Genomic DNA, 20288 nt, shown 5'->3' on the forward strand with positions numbered 1-20288 from the left:
AAGGGATCATGGTTAACATGTTCATATGTAAAGTTACTCCTTAAGTTATCTTTTGGGATAATCCTACACTATTTTAGGTAACAAATTTGGTGATTGAAGATAATATATTATTTAAAAACAAATGAAATTTTAGAAGATATGATTTCATCCATGTCTTTATCTAACATTGTACTTTAATATTTTTTTATTCAATATATAGCATCGCACTTTAGATAATTTATCCAATCGTAGCATTCTACCATATAGTTTATTTCTTATTAGTCCGTTATATTTATGAAAATTTTACATAGTTTAGCTAATACTACATGCATTTTTTCAAAATACAATTTTCTTTTACTGGAATCATTATATTCATTAACGATCAATATCATATATTATGGATGGTTTACAAATAAATTAGTTAACTTAGTTATTATATCTAACATAATTTGATCTTTGAATGGATGATCTCTACAGTAAAATGATCAAATCATTAATTAATATTAGTTTGATTTTGGTCAAAAGTGGTTGGCAATTTGATTGTTAAAAGAGTAATGATAGCTACTTTCAAATTATACTTATATTTTGTTAAATGTTGGATATTCATGTTGATCGATTTAAATTTAAATACATAAACAAATAAAATATGATTTTATTTTGTATGTAAATGAATGTTTGTAATTTATAGTCTTTATGTTATTTTTTTTGTATAATCAATATAATATTCAAAACAAAATTTATATCTTTTTAATTTAATAAAATTTAATAAATATTTGATGTTTCATAGCTATTTTGATTTATAATATTATTTTTCTTTTTGACCCGTGGTTTCCACGGGTTTTAACCTAGTGAAACACATATTGTTTAGCATTGAGAATTTGAACAATTGATAATCAATATATAAGAATAGAAGATAAATGTCGATGTTTCAGTTTTCGGGATGATATATATGTTGTGTAACCTTAATCTCTTTGATGGGTGGTAAAATTGGTTCATGAAGCAATTTTTTTATATATATAATATCAATGTGGTCCAAGTATTCCTTAAAGCAAACACATTCTTCCGTCCACTAGACGGTGAGTCATGACCTTCGTTTTGATATGACCCTGCCACTAAGATAAAAGAATTTTTTTGAAGCTACCACAAAAGATTTGATGTTAGTAAATCATGAGCTATGGCAGCTATAAAATTCGCTAATTCTTGGATAGTACCCAATTCGATTTGGGGATTAAAACAAATCGACATTTTTTCTACAAGTACTTTTATTAAAATTACCATAAGTTTTTGTCGTAAAATACTTTCAAACATAAAACAAGTAGAATTATACCAACTATTAGTCTCATATTTAGGACCCATAAATTGTATTTAATAAACCTTTAAATTTGTACATAAATCATCACAAACTTGTAGCTCAACTTGCACGATTATACTAATAATATGTGCAATTGCTATTGGAAAATATTTGTATGTGACTGTCACTTGAAATAAGTTGAGTCCTTTTATATATCTCCCTAACAAACATTATCAAAATGTTTTAGGTTGGAAAGATACTGAAGATTTAACAAGTGTATGAAGAATCATATGTTGGAGCACTTGAAGTGAACTTGGAGTATGTAACAACATAATTTTTCAACAAAAATTTTCATTTTAAAAATACACAAAATTCATCCATTGTTTCTTTCAATAAAATCATAAGTGTCTCAATGTCAACATAAAATCACAATCATAAGTCAAATCCTAGAATCCTCCATGTCATCACGAACAAATGTGTACAATCACGCCGGTGCCTTCCCGCGATCCTCGGGAATACCTGAAACACATAACACATAACACAGTAAGCACGAATGCTTAGTGAGTTCTCCAAAATACCACATACAACAATTCATCACTCGAGGCTATACTATGTATGACCCTCTGGTCAATGTGTCTCAGCGGGACCCTCTAGTCTCGTAACTCGTTGGACCCTCTGGTCCTGTCTAGATCGTTGGACCCTCCGGTCCGGTCTGGTCGAGGACCCTCTAGCCTCGTAAATCGTTGGGCCCTCCGATCTAGTCAGAATAGTACATAGCATACATAATCACAAAACACATAATCTCATGCAAACACGTATGACCTTCCGGTCTACACATAGATACCACCCTAGGTAATGTATAGTGAGAAGACTCACCTTGGGTAACTCGAATGATCTCGAACTCGAAACACTGATCTAGCATCCGACTAATCACATGCAGAAATATCTCTACTTAGTAAAGGCTCTGAAAGGCTAGACTAATCCCTTCCTATTCTCTCTCAGAAGGGTAAAAGACCATTCTACCCTTCCAATGGTCCAAAAGTCCTTTTGTTGACTAAACCCTAAAAGTCAACAAAAGTCAACCCTAAGGAGTACGCGACGCGTACCAGATCCCTACGCTGGGCGTACTTGACCGCTACATTGATATCAGGCTGCATGAACCCTACGCCCCGCGTATTCGGATTTACGCTCAACGTATGTCCCGATTTCACTATTATCTCACTTATGGTCTTAATCAGTTAAGACCTTGGCTCAAAATACATATCTGGACCCCCTACATCATCCTAATCCATAAAGTCGAAGACTTTACGCCTTTGCATGGCTATAAAGGTCATCATCATCCAAAATACACCACTTCCTTCACTAAAGAGCTCATATCTCATGCATGGCTCACTCCTAACGTCCAAGATTGGATTTTTATGGATCTATAACACCTTATACACTACATATGGACATATCAAGGTCTATGAAGCTCCTTTACTCATAAAGTCTCCACCTTTGGGACAAAAACCCTAGAAATGGTCCATAATGCACAAATCAAAAAGATTGAGAAAGCTCCAAGCTTTTTACCTCCAAATGATGCTCCAACCTCAAAAAGTTCAGATCCAAAGCTTGTCCTCCAACTCTAGCTCCTTCAATGGCCTCTCCTTCTCTTCAAAAGCACACAAGAACACTTTCAAGCTTAACCACACACACACACAATCCCTAGAAGGAGGGTTAGGGTACACTTAGGGTTTTGCTCTCTCGAAATGGTGGCTAAAAGTGAGGCCATAATGTTCCTTATATAGGGCTCACCCCCACAATTATGGTTTCAATCTTAACCTGGTATGCCCATTGTACACTATGGTATGCCCAGCGTACTGGGTAATCACTGTGTCTAGTATACACCCAAGAGTACACGCAACATACTCTCCATTACGCCCAGTGTACTCAAAAGCCCAAACTTTTATTACAAGGATTAATTTTGACAACTTAAGGAAAGAAAAGGATCAACGAGATATACCTGAATTCCAAGATGTTACAGAGTACTTGAGGTTGAACATGGAGCACTTGCTGTACACATGGAGCACTTACTCTTGACTTGGAGCAGTTGAAGAAAGCAAGTTGGATCATCATGATCTCAGATGACACATCTAGATCATATGTGGAGCATCAAGATATTAGTGGATCATTTAGAATATTGATGGCTCATCAGAAACATTTTTGGCTCATCCACAACTTTATGGCTCGACATGAATTCTTGGTGGCTCAATTCAAGTCAATGGATCAACAAGATCACATTGGTGGCTCAACAAGACTGCACATGGCACATCATGTACAATGAAGGCATGTCCATATGGTAAAAAACACATGTATTTTGTCCATTGTCCATATTGAACAAGCATTTATACATCTTCAAGTCCAAGACACATTTCAATGTTCAAGAAACATGTCAACGTGGTTAACAACACTTTTGGAAGTTGATGACATATAAGAAGACAGTTGAGCAACATGATGCTCATGTTGCTCATCACATTTTAAATGTTAATCTAGAAGGCTCAAGAATTAAGAAGACTCATAACTTGGATGAAACCCTAACGGAATACTAAATGAATTGGAATATTCCATCCATTCTCTATTAAGTAGGGCAAAGGTGTCAACTGGTGACTAAGTCATGATGACATGTCAACACCTGATTAGTCAAGACATGTCATGGGATTTTCCAAAGCCTATAAATAGGCCCCTTGGGATCCATTATGAAGTTGCTATTTTTTGATCATTCCTTCTAATTCTGCATAATTGCTACTTAGACTAATCTTCAGAGAGCCATTTGAGAGTTTTAGTGTAGTTTACATTCAAAAACTTGTAACTGAATCTTCATGAATATGAGACACATTCGAATCATTGATCTTAAGTCTAAAAAACGTTTTTCTAGTAGTTTGATTGATTCATAACTCTTTATTTTCCGCACTACTTGCCACTTGATGATTATGAAACTCTGTTTCAGTATTTTCAACACTTGGACTATTCTAGTCTAGGTTTACTGAATTTTTCTCATTTCTTCAAGTGCAATGATAGTTCAAAAAGTTGTGTGCGGACAAGGTTTGAAAATTCAAACCTTGAATTAACTTACGATTAATGTATGCTGCTAATACTAAAGGTCCAGTCAAGTTTGGTATACCAGTCTTGTCTTGAAATAAGAAGTTCAACAAAGTATTCAAGTATTTAAGAGTGAGTATGAACAAAGTAAATAAAAATTAAGAATAATTAGAATGATTTGACTTTCAAGATACTTAGTATTGATATGTAAGAGAATGTTCCTCAAGTATTACATGCATGAAAAGTAGTTCTTCTTAAATAGCCAAGGAGTAAGAAAAAGACAAACTGACAAGACTGCATGAACAATGTAAAACTTAAAAGTCAAAAATCTGACACTGAGGATTTTCTCGATCTTGTCCCATGAACTTTACAACACAACAAAGACTACAAGACAAGAAACATCAAATGCTGATTACAGACTCAAAATAGCATTGACTATAATGTGCTTCTTGGACTAGTCATCACCGCGAAAGTAACTTAAATTCGAAATACATCACATCTCATAATGCACTTGACCTTGGTTTTGTCTTGGCTTTGGATTGCTAGATGTTCACTTTCATGTATCAACAATGTCCCCCTAAATGAACTTAGAAATCAATCAAAATTTCATTTGTATTTATCAAACACGAAGATATAGGCACTATGGAGCCAACTTCGGAATTCTAAGTACCATCTAAGATGTTCGACGAACTTCTTCTTGACATGCTCAGGAGAATCACTTTTGGCAGCGTTGGAGATGAACCTTTGAAGGATCATTGTAGGAACAAGGTGTTTTTCAAAAACTCTAAAGATTTTTTTTTCTATTAGTCTTCTTTTTGAGATAGGTATAACTGAGTTTTGGTTCTTTAATGGGGCCTTTGGCCAAGATCTATGCTTTAGGGAGTTTTGTAGTGATTTTTTTCAGAATGCTCTCGATTTTGAATAGGTGATCAAATTCAATGTTGGATCTGCAGAACTCAACAATATAATCCTTCAAGAAATTTATTGCAACACTGTAAGCTCTGATGCTCATGTCACTTGATTGGCAATCTCGAAAGTGAGCAATAATAGTGAAAATGTCATTTGGACTGATTGAAAGAAATTTTACATCCATGATGGTGGCTTCTTTATTCCGAGAGACATAGTATCTGTACAGCATGCAATTGATATCAAACTTTCTCTTAACCTTGTTACCATATCCAATGATCTTGGTAATCCTTTTTCGAGACGACGCTTCTTTTTGGGTTCGTGCGTTAACAGAGTAAATGGTTCTCAATCTCTCATGCTCTGTCCTGATGATTATTTGAGGATCATCATTCAGACGTAGAGAAGCATACTTGATATAGAAATGATTGTGAAGAGATATTGGCAAGTCAAGTTAATCATCATCTTGGTTCAGAAGATCATAGTACATGAAAGACACGAAGTGCGTGTCGTGAATAACTTCTTCTCGGAAAAGAGGAGAAATGCCAACATCAGATTCAAATTGTCTTTCATTGCTTGAATCCGGATGCTTTCTTCCAAGGCTTGATCGATTTGTTCTTGAGACTAGCCCTCAGACTTTTTGAACATCTTCATTGGGTTGTCAGAGTCTGTTGCAATCTATTTGCCTTTGTCTTGAGGATTTTTGCTTGTGCCAGAAATAGAAGAGATGATTTGTTGACCGGATTCTATGATGAAAAAAAAATCAGATGGAGGAATAATCAGAGGCTCTTCAGGGAGATCATCAGGGTTTTGGGTGGGAGAACCTTCATCAGTTTTCACTATCCTCGGAGTAGGAATCGGTGGAAGCATGGACTGAGTAGCTCGGAATACGTCAACAATGATCTTAGTCTTGATATTTTCCATTTCTCGACTTCGTCTGACCACATAGGCTATGGATGATTGTAACATCCCGTTTTTTAAATAATAAACCCGGAACTTTGAGATGTAATTATTATTATTATTTTATATTATTGTGGCCAAAATCAAATAATAATTGGCGAAGTGTTGGTTTCGAGCAGCCAAATGATATAATTTGGAGTTTCAGGGGTTAAAGTGTAATTTCAGGATTTATTTTGCAAAGGATTTTAGAATTCAGGGGGTGTTTGGTATCATTTGGACTTAATATGAAAGGATTTATGGAAGCAAGGGGCTAAAGAGTAATTTCTGGACCTAAGTTGAAAAGGTTTTGTATAGGAGGGGCCATTTGGTAACAATTGGATTTAAATTGAAAGAAAAGGAGAATGAGGGACTGAAAGTGTCAATATGGTAAAGTATGGACTTTGGATGGGAGTTGATAACCCGTCACCCTCTTAACCCTAACCTTACTTCTAAAACACCAACCGCTACCCTTCTTATGCCTCCCATCACCTCCGGTTGTCACTGCCATGCGAAGCCCTCATCCGTCACCAGTTATTTCGCCATCGAAGAAACACCACCACTACCAGGAATGTGGCAAACATCCGGGAGGTCCACCGAATTCTAGAGGTGGAACAAAGAGTGAACGTGTGAGTCATGAACCACCGGGGTTGCTTTCGTCGTGCGCCGAAATCGTTGAAGACGTAGTCCCTGGCGTCTATGTCGCTATCCAGCGCCGATGTCACCCCAACTGCCGACGAGGACCACGGGCAGGATTCTTATTCTTCCTCTTCTGTCCCATCGTCAGCCACACCACCTGTACCGTCAAACATTACGCCGCCTCAGATGTAAACCGCTGCTGCTGCCCGCCACTCCGAGTCGTCGTCGTCCCTGTACGCCACAGTGAGGTGGGTGATTGTGTTCATTTTGCAAGAAAAAAGATGTATGTGTGTTGTTGTGAACCCGAGATGCATTGTGCGAGTGCTGCTGGCCAAAAATCGAGGAAAAGAACCACCATGGCTGCCAGCCATGGTGGCCGCCGCCTGCTGCCATTTTCCGTCGCCACCAGCCACTATGGAAGGTGGCTGTGTGCGTGTTTTTCTGTGTACTTTAGGTGTGTGTTGTTGTATTGCATTAACTGTGTGTAGTGTTGTGTGATCAGGAACAAAATGTGAACCACCACTACCACCGTTAGGTGGTGGCTATCACGCTCTACCACCGCCGGCCACCACAAGGGTGGTTGTGTGTGTGTGTTTTATTTATATGTGTGTGTTTTTTCAAATATTTCGATGTAAAATGTATTGTACGGCCGAAATAATCAAGAAAAAACCCATAACACCACCGTGAGGTGGTGGCTGTCGCCACCAGTCATTGTGTTGGGTGGCGGTGTGCATTGTGTGTTTGGATTGTTAGTTTAGATTCTTGGACACATTTAGTTTAAAATTTATAACCAACACTAGAAAGTGGTGTCCGCCGGCATGATCCGTCGTTGACCGCCACTACCCGAGGTGGTAGCGGGTGGTGCACGACTTATTTAACCCTAATTGACCTAATGAAGCCCTAATTAGCCTAAAAACCTAACCAATTCACTAATAGGCATGCTTTAAAGTAAAAGGAAAATTTTTGATTCCGCAAAGCTTTAAAATAAGTGTTTCCGCAAAGCTTTAATATAAAAGGATAAGTGTTTCCGCAAAGCTTTAAAATAAAACGAAAATTTTTGATTCCATTTATTCTAAGTATCCTTACAATGGCATTTGTGAAAAATAGTTGCTTATATGATTCCATTGATAGCAATAATGGAAATATGAATTTGATTCTTTCATTTGTGGTAGTGTCTAAATTTACCAAATAAGGAAAGATTCTCATCACTCAAGCTTTCAGGTGGATAGAAACTTGAAATAATACAAGTTGTATAGTATGATGAATGAGAATTTTCACCTTTGGAAAATTAAGACTAATACATTGTTCACATTTATATGTGAGTCAAGTGAAGGACTAAGAGATTGAGTACACATTCTTGTGCACTGGTCAAGTCCACCACAAAATATCAATAAGATTATTCGTCATGATTTACTAAGGTTTAGTAAATATGGTTATACTTACAAGTGTAAATATAATTCTGAAACATTGGAAAAGTTTCGATGTATGACAGAACGAATGAGAAGAATCAAATTAGGCAGAAGAATAAAAAATTCTTAAATCTGAAAAGATGGGAGAGTACTTTAGTATCATGTTTTGTGATCATCTCAATGATTAAGAAACCATATCGCAATTGGTTCTCTAATCACATCTTAGTGCATCCTTGTGGCTAAGAAGAGGAATCAAGAATTGCTAAAATGGTTAAATCAAGAAGACGAGTCATATTTCATTCCAGAACAAGTCTTTGAGTTATACTCCAAGATTGTAACTTGAGTGACCCATCTTAAAGAAGGTTTACAAAACTTGTCAAATGTAAGAGTAAAATGTTTTCTACTCTTGTACATTTGAAATTGGTAAGTTGTGATGTTTTGGATAAAACAAAGACCAAATAAGGCCAATTGTGTGAAGTGTTTGTCTTGATAAAGAATCCACACTATCTCCTGAATATTTGGCATGATAGTCTTATATGTCAACAGGACAGTAGGAGTCTTAAATATCCTGAAAGAATTTCAAGATCTAATCAAGAATAAAAAACCTGTAGTTTGACACTAGCACACGTTGTGTGGTTTAACCTATTGTGTTGACATATTCTAATTTTTGTGCCCATTCCAGTTAAAGTTGGCTTTGCATATGAGTTCTGAGGGTTCTCAATTGGTTCCATAACAACTTGGAAGCAATGGCAGTCCCTTATGTTGCCAGGTGGCAAGAAGTTAAGACTGCACAAGTTCAATCCATATGAGTTTGGATTTGTCACTAACATTGTCTTGAGATTATGGTTTTGACAAATTCACATGGATAGGAACACATACACCATAAAAATCTAAGTGCTATAAGGTTTCTCTCCGATTCATGAAAATGATGGTGAGAAAACACTTTCACTAAGTAGGTTTTAAGGAGATAGCATATATGATATTTACATTCTCAAAGTCGTTAGTGGAGCGTGTGTGGTTAACCGACACACTAACATGGACTTGTAATGAATGGAAAAGGTCCAAACAATTAAGACTATGATTAGAGCATCCCTTTTCATAGTTCTGAAATTGTTTAGACACACATGTGTGCTATCTAAGGAAAGGCGTATGATTTTGATTAATTTTTTTTTATCAAAGCTTCTCGTATCAGAAGTTTGAACTTTGGAAAGAAAGTCAATAAAGTATTGATTTCTAGAAGTCCAACTGATTTCTGAGTACATGTCAAAGCTAGTGGGAGCATAAGTGTTATGCTAATAATCATCATGTTAGTGGGAGCATGATAATTATGATAAAGGTTGCAAGTTAGCAATGTTAATTGTAGAAAACAAAAGGTTTCAATTGGGAAAAAGTTGTTTTGCTATAATTAAGGGAGAGGAAATTATAAATATGAATGTTATGTTGGAATGGCTCAACATAAGGAAATTCTATATATGGGTACATTATTTGCATTCTAAAATTCGATTATGATTACGACATCCCTTTTTCATAATTTGAATTATGAGAACTTGACAAATAGAAATAGAAATATTGTAGCAAAAGGACTGGTCTAGTACCATGACTTTATGTGAGACATCATGAATCGTATCCCATATGCTTCGGATATAGGATCGATTGCATGTGCTATAATATTCATCATTTCTAATATTTTCTAAATTCTTGGGGCATTAAGAAGGGAAAAGATCTAGAATTGGATATGACTAAAATTGTCGAGGACAATCTAAGGTTTACCAAAGATTGGTTGCTCAGGGACAGTTGGAAGTATAATGTTAATTTTGGAAGGACCATACTGACATATTCTGAAAAGATACAACTCTTGTTCAAGAGTAATAGTCAAAAAGGGGAATATGGAAATATTCCCATAGGTGGAAGTTATTCATTAAATTTGTGTAAGATTAGGAAACTTAATGCATGAAGGATGTTCAAAGCAATGAAATTTGAATATGAGACTTCGGTCCCATGGATTTGGTCTCCATTGGAATACTCTGTAATGTATGTTGACAAGTCTTTGTGACTTTATGCATAATCATTACAAGAGGACCAATCCATATAAGTTTAGAATCTAACATATTTAGGTAAATGGCAGGAATATGGAATTCTTGCATTTACAGTAAGGAATTGGGGCTGTGAAATGAGAATCATTGGAATTATGTTCAATCGATCTATTTCACAAAGTAAAGATTATAGAAAAACATAGTGTGCATACTTGGTGTATGGCATGACTAGTGTTTAGAAAAAAACATAGTGTACATGCTTAGAGCATGGGACAACTATTGTTTTAATTCAAGTATAAAGTTGATAATTTGAAACAGTATGCAATGAATGATTGGTAATCAATATGGTGATAAATAAAAGCTGTTTTATTTATATTCATAAGTTTTGAGACCATATTGGATTCGATTATTCTTGTGTTTCACTTTGCATGTTTTGACTTCCAGAATAACTAGGTCGTTCTTTCTGAATGACTAAGTTATTCAAACCATCCACAGTCAGTCATATGTTGGAAGTAGATATGAATCAAGACTGTCATGGGTTGGCTTGTAGAGGTCTAAGATGTTGGACAAAGTGGTGCTACAACACTCATGGGTGCTCATAAGTTCTGAGTATTGGATTCAACCCATGCTCATTTAAATCACTTCATGGATTTTATCACGAGTGATCATGAGACGATAATATCTTATATTCTTCAAACCTAGAGATATGAGTTGTTACTATGAGTTGGTTATACATTTATTGCACGAAAACACATTGGTAATTCGATGTTATAAAATGTGCCTTTGGGTATGATTCAACAAGTAGTAGAATAAGCCATATGAGTCTAAGTTTATCCATTCCTTTTACTTTAGGGATAAAAGCGATATATGTGGCCCCCTTGATGATTTAGTGATGACACCCCAAAGTGCTTGGCCAAGCCAGGACTAATGTGATTTGTTCAATTAGTCGGTCATCATAAATCGGAAATCAGGAAACAACAAATGGACAGAGAGAATGATTGTAATCCATGTCTCAGTCCATATGATATCTAGAATGGAGGAATATATGATCCCTTATCTAATGGACAAGTCATTGACAAAGGTTAGTGTTCATCGACAAGATCAGAGTTTGACAACGGCTTTTGAGAGCTATGATTACCAGTTGGTTTTTGAAGTCATACAAAATAATAGTTTTAGACTTATCCAATTGGGAGACTGTTGGATTAGTGTCTAAGTCCACAACTATAATTGGTATGTACTTGACCCGACTCGGCATGGTTCATTTGGGTTGCATGGCATCAGAACATTTGGATAGACCGTTTGTGAGGAAAGGACATTTGTGACATATTAATATATTATAAGTTATAATATATTAATATGAAATCATGTTATTTAATTAGTATTGATCAAGAATTAATTAGGAGTTAATTTAGTGATCAAAAGAGACAAATTATATATATGTGGATTGATTGTGTAAATCATTCATTCTTATATATGTGGGCTTATGAGCCACGATTCCTTATGTTAGGTTTAACCCATGTGGTGACCCATGGATACTCCATGGAGGTTAAAACCAATGGAGCATAAGGAATGGGTAAAGTCATGAGTTACATGGTGGAACCCTAATAGCCACACTATATAAAGACCCCATTGGTTGGTGAAATTGGCACTAGTGTATACACAAGAGGGCAAGCCAATTTCTAGAGTTCATGTATCTCAACTCATGGTTATTCCAAGTGTTGATGATGTTGTGTGAACCATTTGAGGTGTCACACTTGGGGCATTAGGCTCTCGAGCTTCGTGGAGTCAAGCTACATCATGAGGTATGTATTCTAACTTGTTATATTACCCAAGTATCAAAAGATTGTATGCTAGATAGGGTAATACCTTCAAATATTCATATTTGCATGTATAATAGAGAAAACATAGATCCAAGGTATTTAGGGTTGCATGTACACTTAGGAGTGTTAGAATGCTCATAACCCAACATGCTCCACCCAAGTCCTAAATGTCCAAACATTTCCCATTAATAAAATAATCACAATTTCCTAAATTAAACTTGGTAAAACTTGGTCAATGCTAACAAGTCAACTGAGTCAACCTAGCCGAGTCAGCTCATCCGAGTTGACACAGAACGCGTACGCGGGGCAATACTGTGAAGGTACGTTGGGCGTACTCAAGCCTTGATCACAGCTGGGATAGTTGACCTCGTACGCGTTGTGTACTCCAGGTACGCAGGGCGTACGCCCATGTCTCTCAAATCTCCATTAAGAGCTTAATGCGTTAAGTTCTCACGTCCAACTTTTAGATCCAAGGCCAAAATACTACTAGGAGTCATAAAGTTTCCAACTTTATGACTTTACATGTCCATTAAGTGCTTAACTCAACATCTTAATGCAATAAGAACTTCTAAGGAATGTATGGAGTGAAACTAACCCCCAATACTACATTTTTATGACTTAAGACCCTTCTAAAGGTTTGAAAGGACGACCTATTGGTTTAAGAACATACTATGCTCAAGGAACACCACATTTGGGACAAAAAGAACCTAAAATCAAGCCCAAAACAAGATCTAAATGAAACTTCACAAAGTTTAGAACTTTATACCTCCAGGTGATGCCAAATGATGGTGTGTTTATGGTTCTAAAGTGTTTCACTCCTCTAAGATTGGTCTTTAGTTCCTTTCTTCTTCTTCAAATGATATAACACACACACAAGATTAGAAATGATTCACAAGGTGGATTAGGGTTGCAAGGACGTGAAAGGATGGAGGATGATGGAAGGAGCCAAGGTTGGGAGTTAAGGATGATTAAATAGGGTCCAAACCCTAAAGATTAGGGTTTAGGACTTCACCGCGTACGCCCTGCATACATAAAGCGTATGTACATTGTATGTGGCTCCGTCCCAACAATCAATAACATCCCCTCCCATCCACAAGTGTTACATTAAAAAGACCAAAATGTAATAGATCTCAATATAAGGGTAAAAAATGAAAGTACCTGAAAACACGATGTTATATTTACCAATATGATAGTAACTTTATATCTATTATAATGACTTCAATCTAAAGAAACGCTTAGCAAAATGTCTCTTTTGTTTAATAAGTATCTAAGAATGAGTGTAACTAGTTTCTATATTATTTTATTTTGAGTAAATTATATGAATGGTCCTTATGGTTGGGGTAATTTGCACGTTTGGTTCTTAACTTATTTTATAAATTCAAATGGTCCTTACAATATGATTTTGTTACGTCTCAGGTCTCTACCACACATAAAAAGACAATATTGCCCTTATCTATTTTTTAATTATTTTTTATTTGTATATTTTTTTCTTTTTTAATTTACTGTTATATGTCGGGATGAGATTTAAATCCAGAAAATCGGACTGGAACCGGAATCGGAACCACTAGAACCTGAATATATAGAATCGGTTCGGTTATAGGTTTAAAGAATGACTTTATCCGGATTCTAGGTAATCCGGGTAAACCGGAACCGGTGTTAGGAATCAGAACCACCTTTAGGGTCGAAAATGGTTTTTTAAAACATGCATATCTCATTCGTAACAAGTCGAATTGACATAAAGTTCTTTCCAACATATAGTTTAGAGTTTGTACATGATTTTAGACTATAAATTTGTCATTTTTAGTTCTATATTCATTGACTTGCAGTCCCCCAAAGTCGAGATATCATAGTTGGAAGTTTTTAGATTTTTAGCATTTTTGTATTCTGAACATTTTAAAAAATGTGTATCTAATTCGTTTGAAATTTGATTGACTTGTGGTTTTTTTCAACTTTTAGTTTAGAGTTTGTACATGAGGTTAGACTATAATTTTATTATTTTTGGTTTAATATTAAATGAATTATAGTCCCCAGAAGATATGATATCAAAGCTGAAAATTTTCAACTTTTCAACTACTTGTTTTTCTACTTTGTATTATGTGAAAATATTAAAAGATGTATATCTTATTCGTTTAAAATTGAATTGACATGCCGTTTTTTCCAAAGTGTAGTTTAGAGTTTGTATATGATTTTAGATTATAATTTTGTTAATTTAGTTTTGGTATTCAATGGCTTATAGTCCCCCGGAGTCAGAATATAAATATGAAAATTTTCAAAGTTCAACCCACTAAGTAGTAAGTAATCACCAAAATATACTGATTTTCCGGTTCTAAACCCATTTTATCCAGTTCCACCCTATCCACTTTGATGTTTTCGGGTTTTCCGGTTCTAGACCCACTTTACCCGATATCATACCCAGAACCGGTTCATATATTACCGGTCCGGTTTCCGGTCCTAAAAAATCCAATTAACCGATTCTGGCTTTTTCGGGTCCGGGTCCATCCTGGTTGGATTTGGACCCACTTTCATCTCTAGTTATTTGTTTATGAGCTACCCATAATCCTTTCCAGTCTTCCACCCAATTATTTCATGTTTTGCCAAGAGTAAAGTGCAACCTCGTCTGTGCTGTCCGATTTACTTAGCCACCAGAGTAAATCATCACCATATCTCCCACCAAAAAAGCACCACATTGAACCCACTCAAACCAAAATTCATATAAAACAAAAAATCCATTCAAACCAAAAATCATATTAAAAAATCCTAACATAAATCAACCCACTAATCCTGATGGGAAGAAAGAGAGAATATTTCTATTCGTTAGTGTGGATGCGACGACGAATTTGGCGATGACAGATATGAAGGTGAAGGTGTAGATAGGCAGAGACGGTGAAGATCGGGGGAGCATATGGTTGATGGTGTAGATCGGCGACGACCTTCAAGTCTAGATCGATGAAGTTCGAAGATTTCCTGAGGCTTTAGGAACAGATTGGCGACGTACGAAGGTTTCTGATGGCTTTAAAATCCAGGTCGACGACGCACAGAGGTTTTAAGCGTCTATGGTGTGGAGGTCTAGTGGCGTCCTATGTTTTCCTCAGGCTTTAAAGTACAAAGTGATGGATATGGAGGTTTCAGGTAACATATAGTTGTTTTCGGTGTTTGATCCGGTGGCCTGAAAACATCTAGTGGTTTTCATCGGTTTTAGAGTTCAGATCAACGACGTACAGAGGTTTCAGGCGGTGCACGGTTGTTTCCGACGCTTGGGGTCCGATGTTCGACAACGACCGATGGTTACCGACACCTATGTCAAGTGGTCGACTGTTGTTCGTCAAAGAGATGAAGAGAAATAATATAAGTATATGATATGGAGTGGGTTTAGGTGGTGGTAAATGTAGGTTTTGGGGTGGTGTTATTTCCTTTATTTTAATGTTTAAATAATAGGGGAAATGACTAAACTAGCCAATTTTACTAATTACTTATCACCTTTTAGCCTAAAATATCAATTATCCCAAAAGCCACTGAAACCCGCAGGTAAATCAAATCGCCTATTGTTTCGCCTTCATACCTACGGTTTTAGTGTTGTAAAAATCCTGACTAGGTCCCGATTAATTTCCGATTAATCTATAGGCGCTACCCGACCGATTACAGGACGCCTAACGATTAATCCCTCCATACATAATGAGTGAAACATTATTAAAAGATGAAATTTTAACATTTTGAAGAAGTTTTATCTCAATGGAAACGATTTGAGGCATGATTAGTGTTGTATTAATCATATTAACTTATTTTGTTATGATATTATTGGTATTTACGAACTTTGATATGATATTAGTCATATTTAATTTTTTAAAATTCAATAAATTAGCAATTAATGGTCCCCGATTAATCGCTTAACCCCAGTTCACCGATTAGCTAACGTCGAACGTTTTATACAACCTTGAGTATATGTATATGATATTTTTTTTCAAAATATCATGCGAAACCATAGGTTTCTAAATGACCTACGGTATCCTATGATAAGTCTACGGTTTCCCAAACGTAGGTTTCATAAGAACCTACGGTATACAAGCAATCAATGCATAAAACGTGCATTGATTGCTTATACATCGTAAGTTCTTACGAAACCTACGGTTTCCCTTTATATATATATATATATATATATATATATATATATATATATATATATATATATATATATAGTCAAGATCAAATAAGAAGAAAATTTTTGGTAGGAAGGTAAGAAGTTTTTTTCTACAGATTTTTTTCACGAACAAACAAAATGAATCATTAGATGATTCATTTGTAAGATGATTCACAAGAAAAAACTCTCAAAAAAACATCTCGATGATTTTATTTATATAATGATTTTGTTGTTATTCACTAAAATTGTCATAAAAATGAATTTTTTCTTAATTTACTTAAAAATGAATCATAAAGATGTTTTTTTGAGAATTTTTTCTTGTGAATCATCTTACAAATGAATCATCTAGTGATTCATTTTTTTTTTGTTCGTCAAAAAACTATGTAGAAAAAAAACTTTTTACCTTCCTACAAAAAAAAATTTCTTACCGGATATATATATATATATATATATATATATATATATATATATATATATATATATATATATATATATATATATATATTCCGTGTTTTTCGTAAAAAAAATCACCACATCATTTATACGTCATTGTATACGATCTACAAAGAAAAAAAGAAGAAAACAATTTTTTTTTTACAAAATCATAAGTTTCATAAGAAAACTACGGTGCACAAGCAATCAATGCATGTTTTTCGCATCGACTGCTTGTACACCGTATGTATCTCATGAAGCCTATGGTTTTTTTTATCGGCTTGTTCAAAAAATAAAATAAACTGTATGCATTGAATCTCATTGCAAACAAGAAAAAACAAAAAACATCGAAGATTCGAAGAAATGATTTGGTGTTTTTTTAAAGCTCCATTGAAAGAGTTTTCTTAAGTTCAAAAACACAAAAAATGAGCAAAAATGAAAATTTCAACTTTATATATTGTGGGCTAACGGGTTTTAAAGCAGTAGACGACCCACGAAACAATAGCTTATTACCCGGAAGAGTAGTGAACACAACGTTGGCCGTAGTCAATCCTACGTTGACAGTAAGTTTTTTAATCACCTACGGTTTCAGTGGCTAATATGGGATAAATGCTAATTTTAACTAAAAACTAAAAAGTAATTAAGGAAAATAGTTAGTTTTGTAATTTCCCCTAAATAATAAATAAGTGAATATATAAATAACAATTAATTAAAATAAAAGATAGGCGATGACAATTTAGTTTTTTTATGTGTGGAAGTACCGCAATAAAAAGATATAATAGGTACGTTCCAACTTAAAAAATAAGTTGAATATATAAATAACAATTAACTAAAATAAAAGATAGGCGATGACAATTTAGTCTTTTTATATGTGGAAGTAACGCAACAAATGATATAATATTTACGTTCCGACTTAAAAAAATAAGTTAAATATAGAGTTAAAGATTATCCCAAAGCATAATGACTATTCTAATAATTTACTCTTTTATTTTTATTTTTGAAACATAACTCTACATTTTGTCTCCTAATTTTAATTAATTATAGGCTTTTCTGTTATTTATTATTATTTTTTAGAAAACTGTAGTTAGACTTTTGTGTCAAATGCACTATTTAATTTCATTAAAAAACTGATTTTGCTTGTAGACATTAAATTATGTCAAAATAATAAAAACATTCCACCATTTTTTCATATTATACTAAAATCATCGTATAACATATAAAATAAAAAATAATCTTGAATTTAAAACTATCATCATCGTATAACATATAAAATAAAAAATAATCTTGAATTTAAAACTAAAATCATCGTATAACATATAAAATAAAAAATAATCTTGAATTTAAGGTATAACATTATTAACTAGTAGCTTTTTGATATTAACTATTACTAATTACTAATTAAATTTCGAATATTTGGAAAATCAAAACCAAACAAAGTACACGAAGATATATTTTAGTTCCTCTCTTGTTTCTTTAAAAAAAAAAAATTGAAACAGCAAAGTACAAGACGTACAAGTACTCCATCTTTTTACCAACTGTCCTATATTTGATCTTTCTAAACCGATTGCTACATTCTAACCGTTCTAACCATTCTTTCCCCCGCAGTTTCACACCTGCAACTCCATCTTTCTACCACGTCTCTATTGAAATTTTCATTAACAAACTTCATTCCTCTTTGTTTCTTTGTTTAGAAGCCAACAAAGCTATTAGATCACCATTAGAGTAACTTAAAAGTACTGTTCAATCTTCAACTGCATGCACTATAAATACTGCATGACATCCACATGGAGTTCATCATCCCCTTCTTCCACAACATTATCTCCAGCTTCAAGAAATGGCTAAATTGTCGATTTCTTTCTCTCAAAGTAAGATGATAATGTCAACCATTGTTGCCTTTATTCTCATACTTACTGTAGCTCCTTTTTCGGAAGCAGCCCTCAATGCGCATTATTACGATCAAACATGTCCACAGGCTGAGAATATTATTTACCAAACAGTTCGTAATGCCTCTATCTACGACCCTAAAGTCCCCGGTCGCCTCCTACGCATGTTCTTCCATGACTGTTTCATAAGGGTATGTAACTCTATTGCATGCTATATATCTATCTCTGTAACTACTTCATCACCATGCTAATTAACGCGTGTATATTTCTGAATAAACAGGGATGTGATGCATCACTGTTGCTTGACTCGACTACAGGAAACAAGGCAGAAAAAGATGGACCTCCAAATATTTCAGTTCGATCATTTTATGTAATTGATGATGCCAAAACAAAACTCGAAAAGGCATGTCCTCATACAGTTTCGTGTGCAGACGTAATAGCAATTGCTGCAAGAGATGTAGTAGCAATGGTATAGTATAATCATATTTTTCTTCTTCTTATTTTCATTATGCCATTTTTTTTCGTATGTTTAGATCTGTCTAAGTTGTTGTTCTCCAGTCTCAAGGTCCATGGTGGAATGTACTTAAAGGAAGGAAAGATGGGCGAGTATCGTTAGCTAACGAAACTATAAACTTGCCATCTCCATTTTCGAATACCTCAACACTTATTCAGAGTTTTGCTAAAAGAGGATTAGGGGTCAAAGATTTGGTTGCACTTTCAGGTGGACATACTCTAGGGTTTTCCCATTGTTCATCTTTTAGTGCTCGACTACACAACTTTAGCACTGAGAACTTTTCCGATCCTAGCATTAACAGTGAGTTTGCTATGAATCTGAAGAAGAAATGCCCCATACATAACAAGGATCACAACGCAGGAGAGTTCTTAGATTCAACTTCTTCAACATTTGATAATGACTATTACAAAAGAATTACTATGGGTAAGGGTGTGTTTGGGTCAGACCAAGCTCTGTATGGAGATCAAAGAACAAGATCAATTGTGGACTCATTTGCCAAAGACAGGAATCTGTTCTTCAGAGAGTTTGCAATTTCCATGGTCAAACTTGGAAATGTTGGTGTCATAGAAAATGGCGAAATTAGAGTTAAATGTAGCATCGTGAATTGATGCGTGAGAAAGAAAGAGAGAGCGATTTGGAGACGGAAGAGAGGGAATTAAAAGTTTTCAGCTTCATAAATATTTGTTGTTCATCTTGTTGTATGTAATAAAATAAATAAACAGTACTGGGGTTATTGGTACCGGTTGAAAAATTCCACTAAATTCAATTAGTTTTTATAAAAAATTGATTTAACATTATATTCTTGTCTGAAATTAAACATTCTATTGACCAATTTTTAACATTTCTTATCACTTATCCGGTCCATTTATCACCTGGCATAGGCACGCTCAGTTTTGATGACATAACACTATTTGATTACATGTAAGTGCTAAAACTGAAATATAATATAGAGATTTTTATGAAGTTTTCAAAATAAAATGATTTTTGTGAAGTTTTCAAAGTACAATAATTTTATCTGATAGCTATACAAAACAAAATGATTTTATTTTATAAATTAAGATAATTAATATATCTAAAATGAGATTATCGGCTAAATATATCACTCTCTAGTTCATACAGTTTGTTACACACTCTTTTTATTTATTTATTTATTTATTTATTTATTTTATAATAGAGCTTTGAATATATATTTTGAGTGCCTTGGAAAAAAAAAGTATTAAAATCAATTTTTTTTTA

General features: G+C 34.5%; 1 protein-coding gene across 1 annotated transcript; it reads left to right on the forward strand.

Annotated features, from left to right (window-relative positions):
• Positions 1-18433: 18433 nt before the first annotated feature.
• LOC145032378 (Peroxidase superfamily protein) lies at positions 18434-19791 on the forward strand. Its single transcript, XM_078981161.1, has 3 exons — positions 18434-18729; positions 18819-19007; positions 19097-19791. The coding sequence occupies exons 1-3, from the start codon at positions 18490-18492 to the stop codon at positions 19658-19660; spliced, it is 993 nt and encodes a 330-aa protein (XP_078837287.1). The 5' UTR covers positions 18434-18489; the 3' UTR covers positions 19661-19791.
• The last annotated feature ends 497 nt before the right edge of the window (positions 19792-20288 follow it).

This window comes from Lactuca saligna, chromosome 2 (genome assembly GCF_052625555.1).
Source record: "Lactuca saligna cultivar CGN05327 chromosome 2, ASM5262555v1, whole genome shotgun sequence".
Classification (NCBI taxonomy): Eukaryota; Viridiplantae; Streptophyta; class Magnoliopsida; order Asterales; family Asteraceae; genus Lactuca; species Lactuca saligna.

What these genes read in the sequence shown, in the direction of transcription:
- LOC145032378 (XM_078981161.1), top strand. Translation starts at nt 18,490, where the DNA reads ATGGCTAAATTGTCGATTTCTTTCTCTCAAAGTAAGATGATAATGTCA. An exon ending in TCCATGACTGTTTCATAAGG is followed by an intron (nt 18,730 to 18,818) that starts GTATGTAACTCT and finishes CTGAATAAACAG; the next exon opens with GGATGTGATGCATCACTGTT. An exon ending in CAAGAGATGTAGTAGCAATG is followed by an intron (nt 19,008 to 19,096) that starts GTATAGTATAAT and finishes GTTGTTCTCCAG; the next exon opens with TCTCAAGGTCCATGGTGGAA.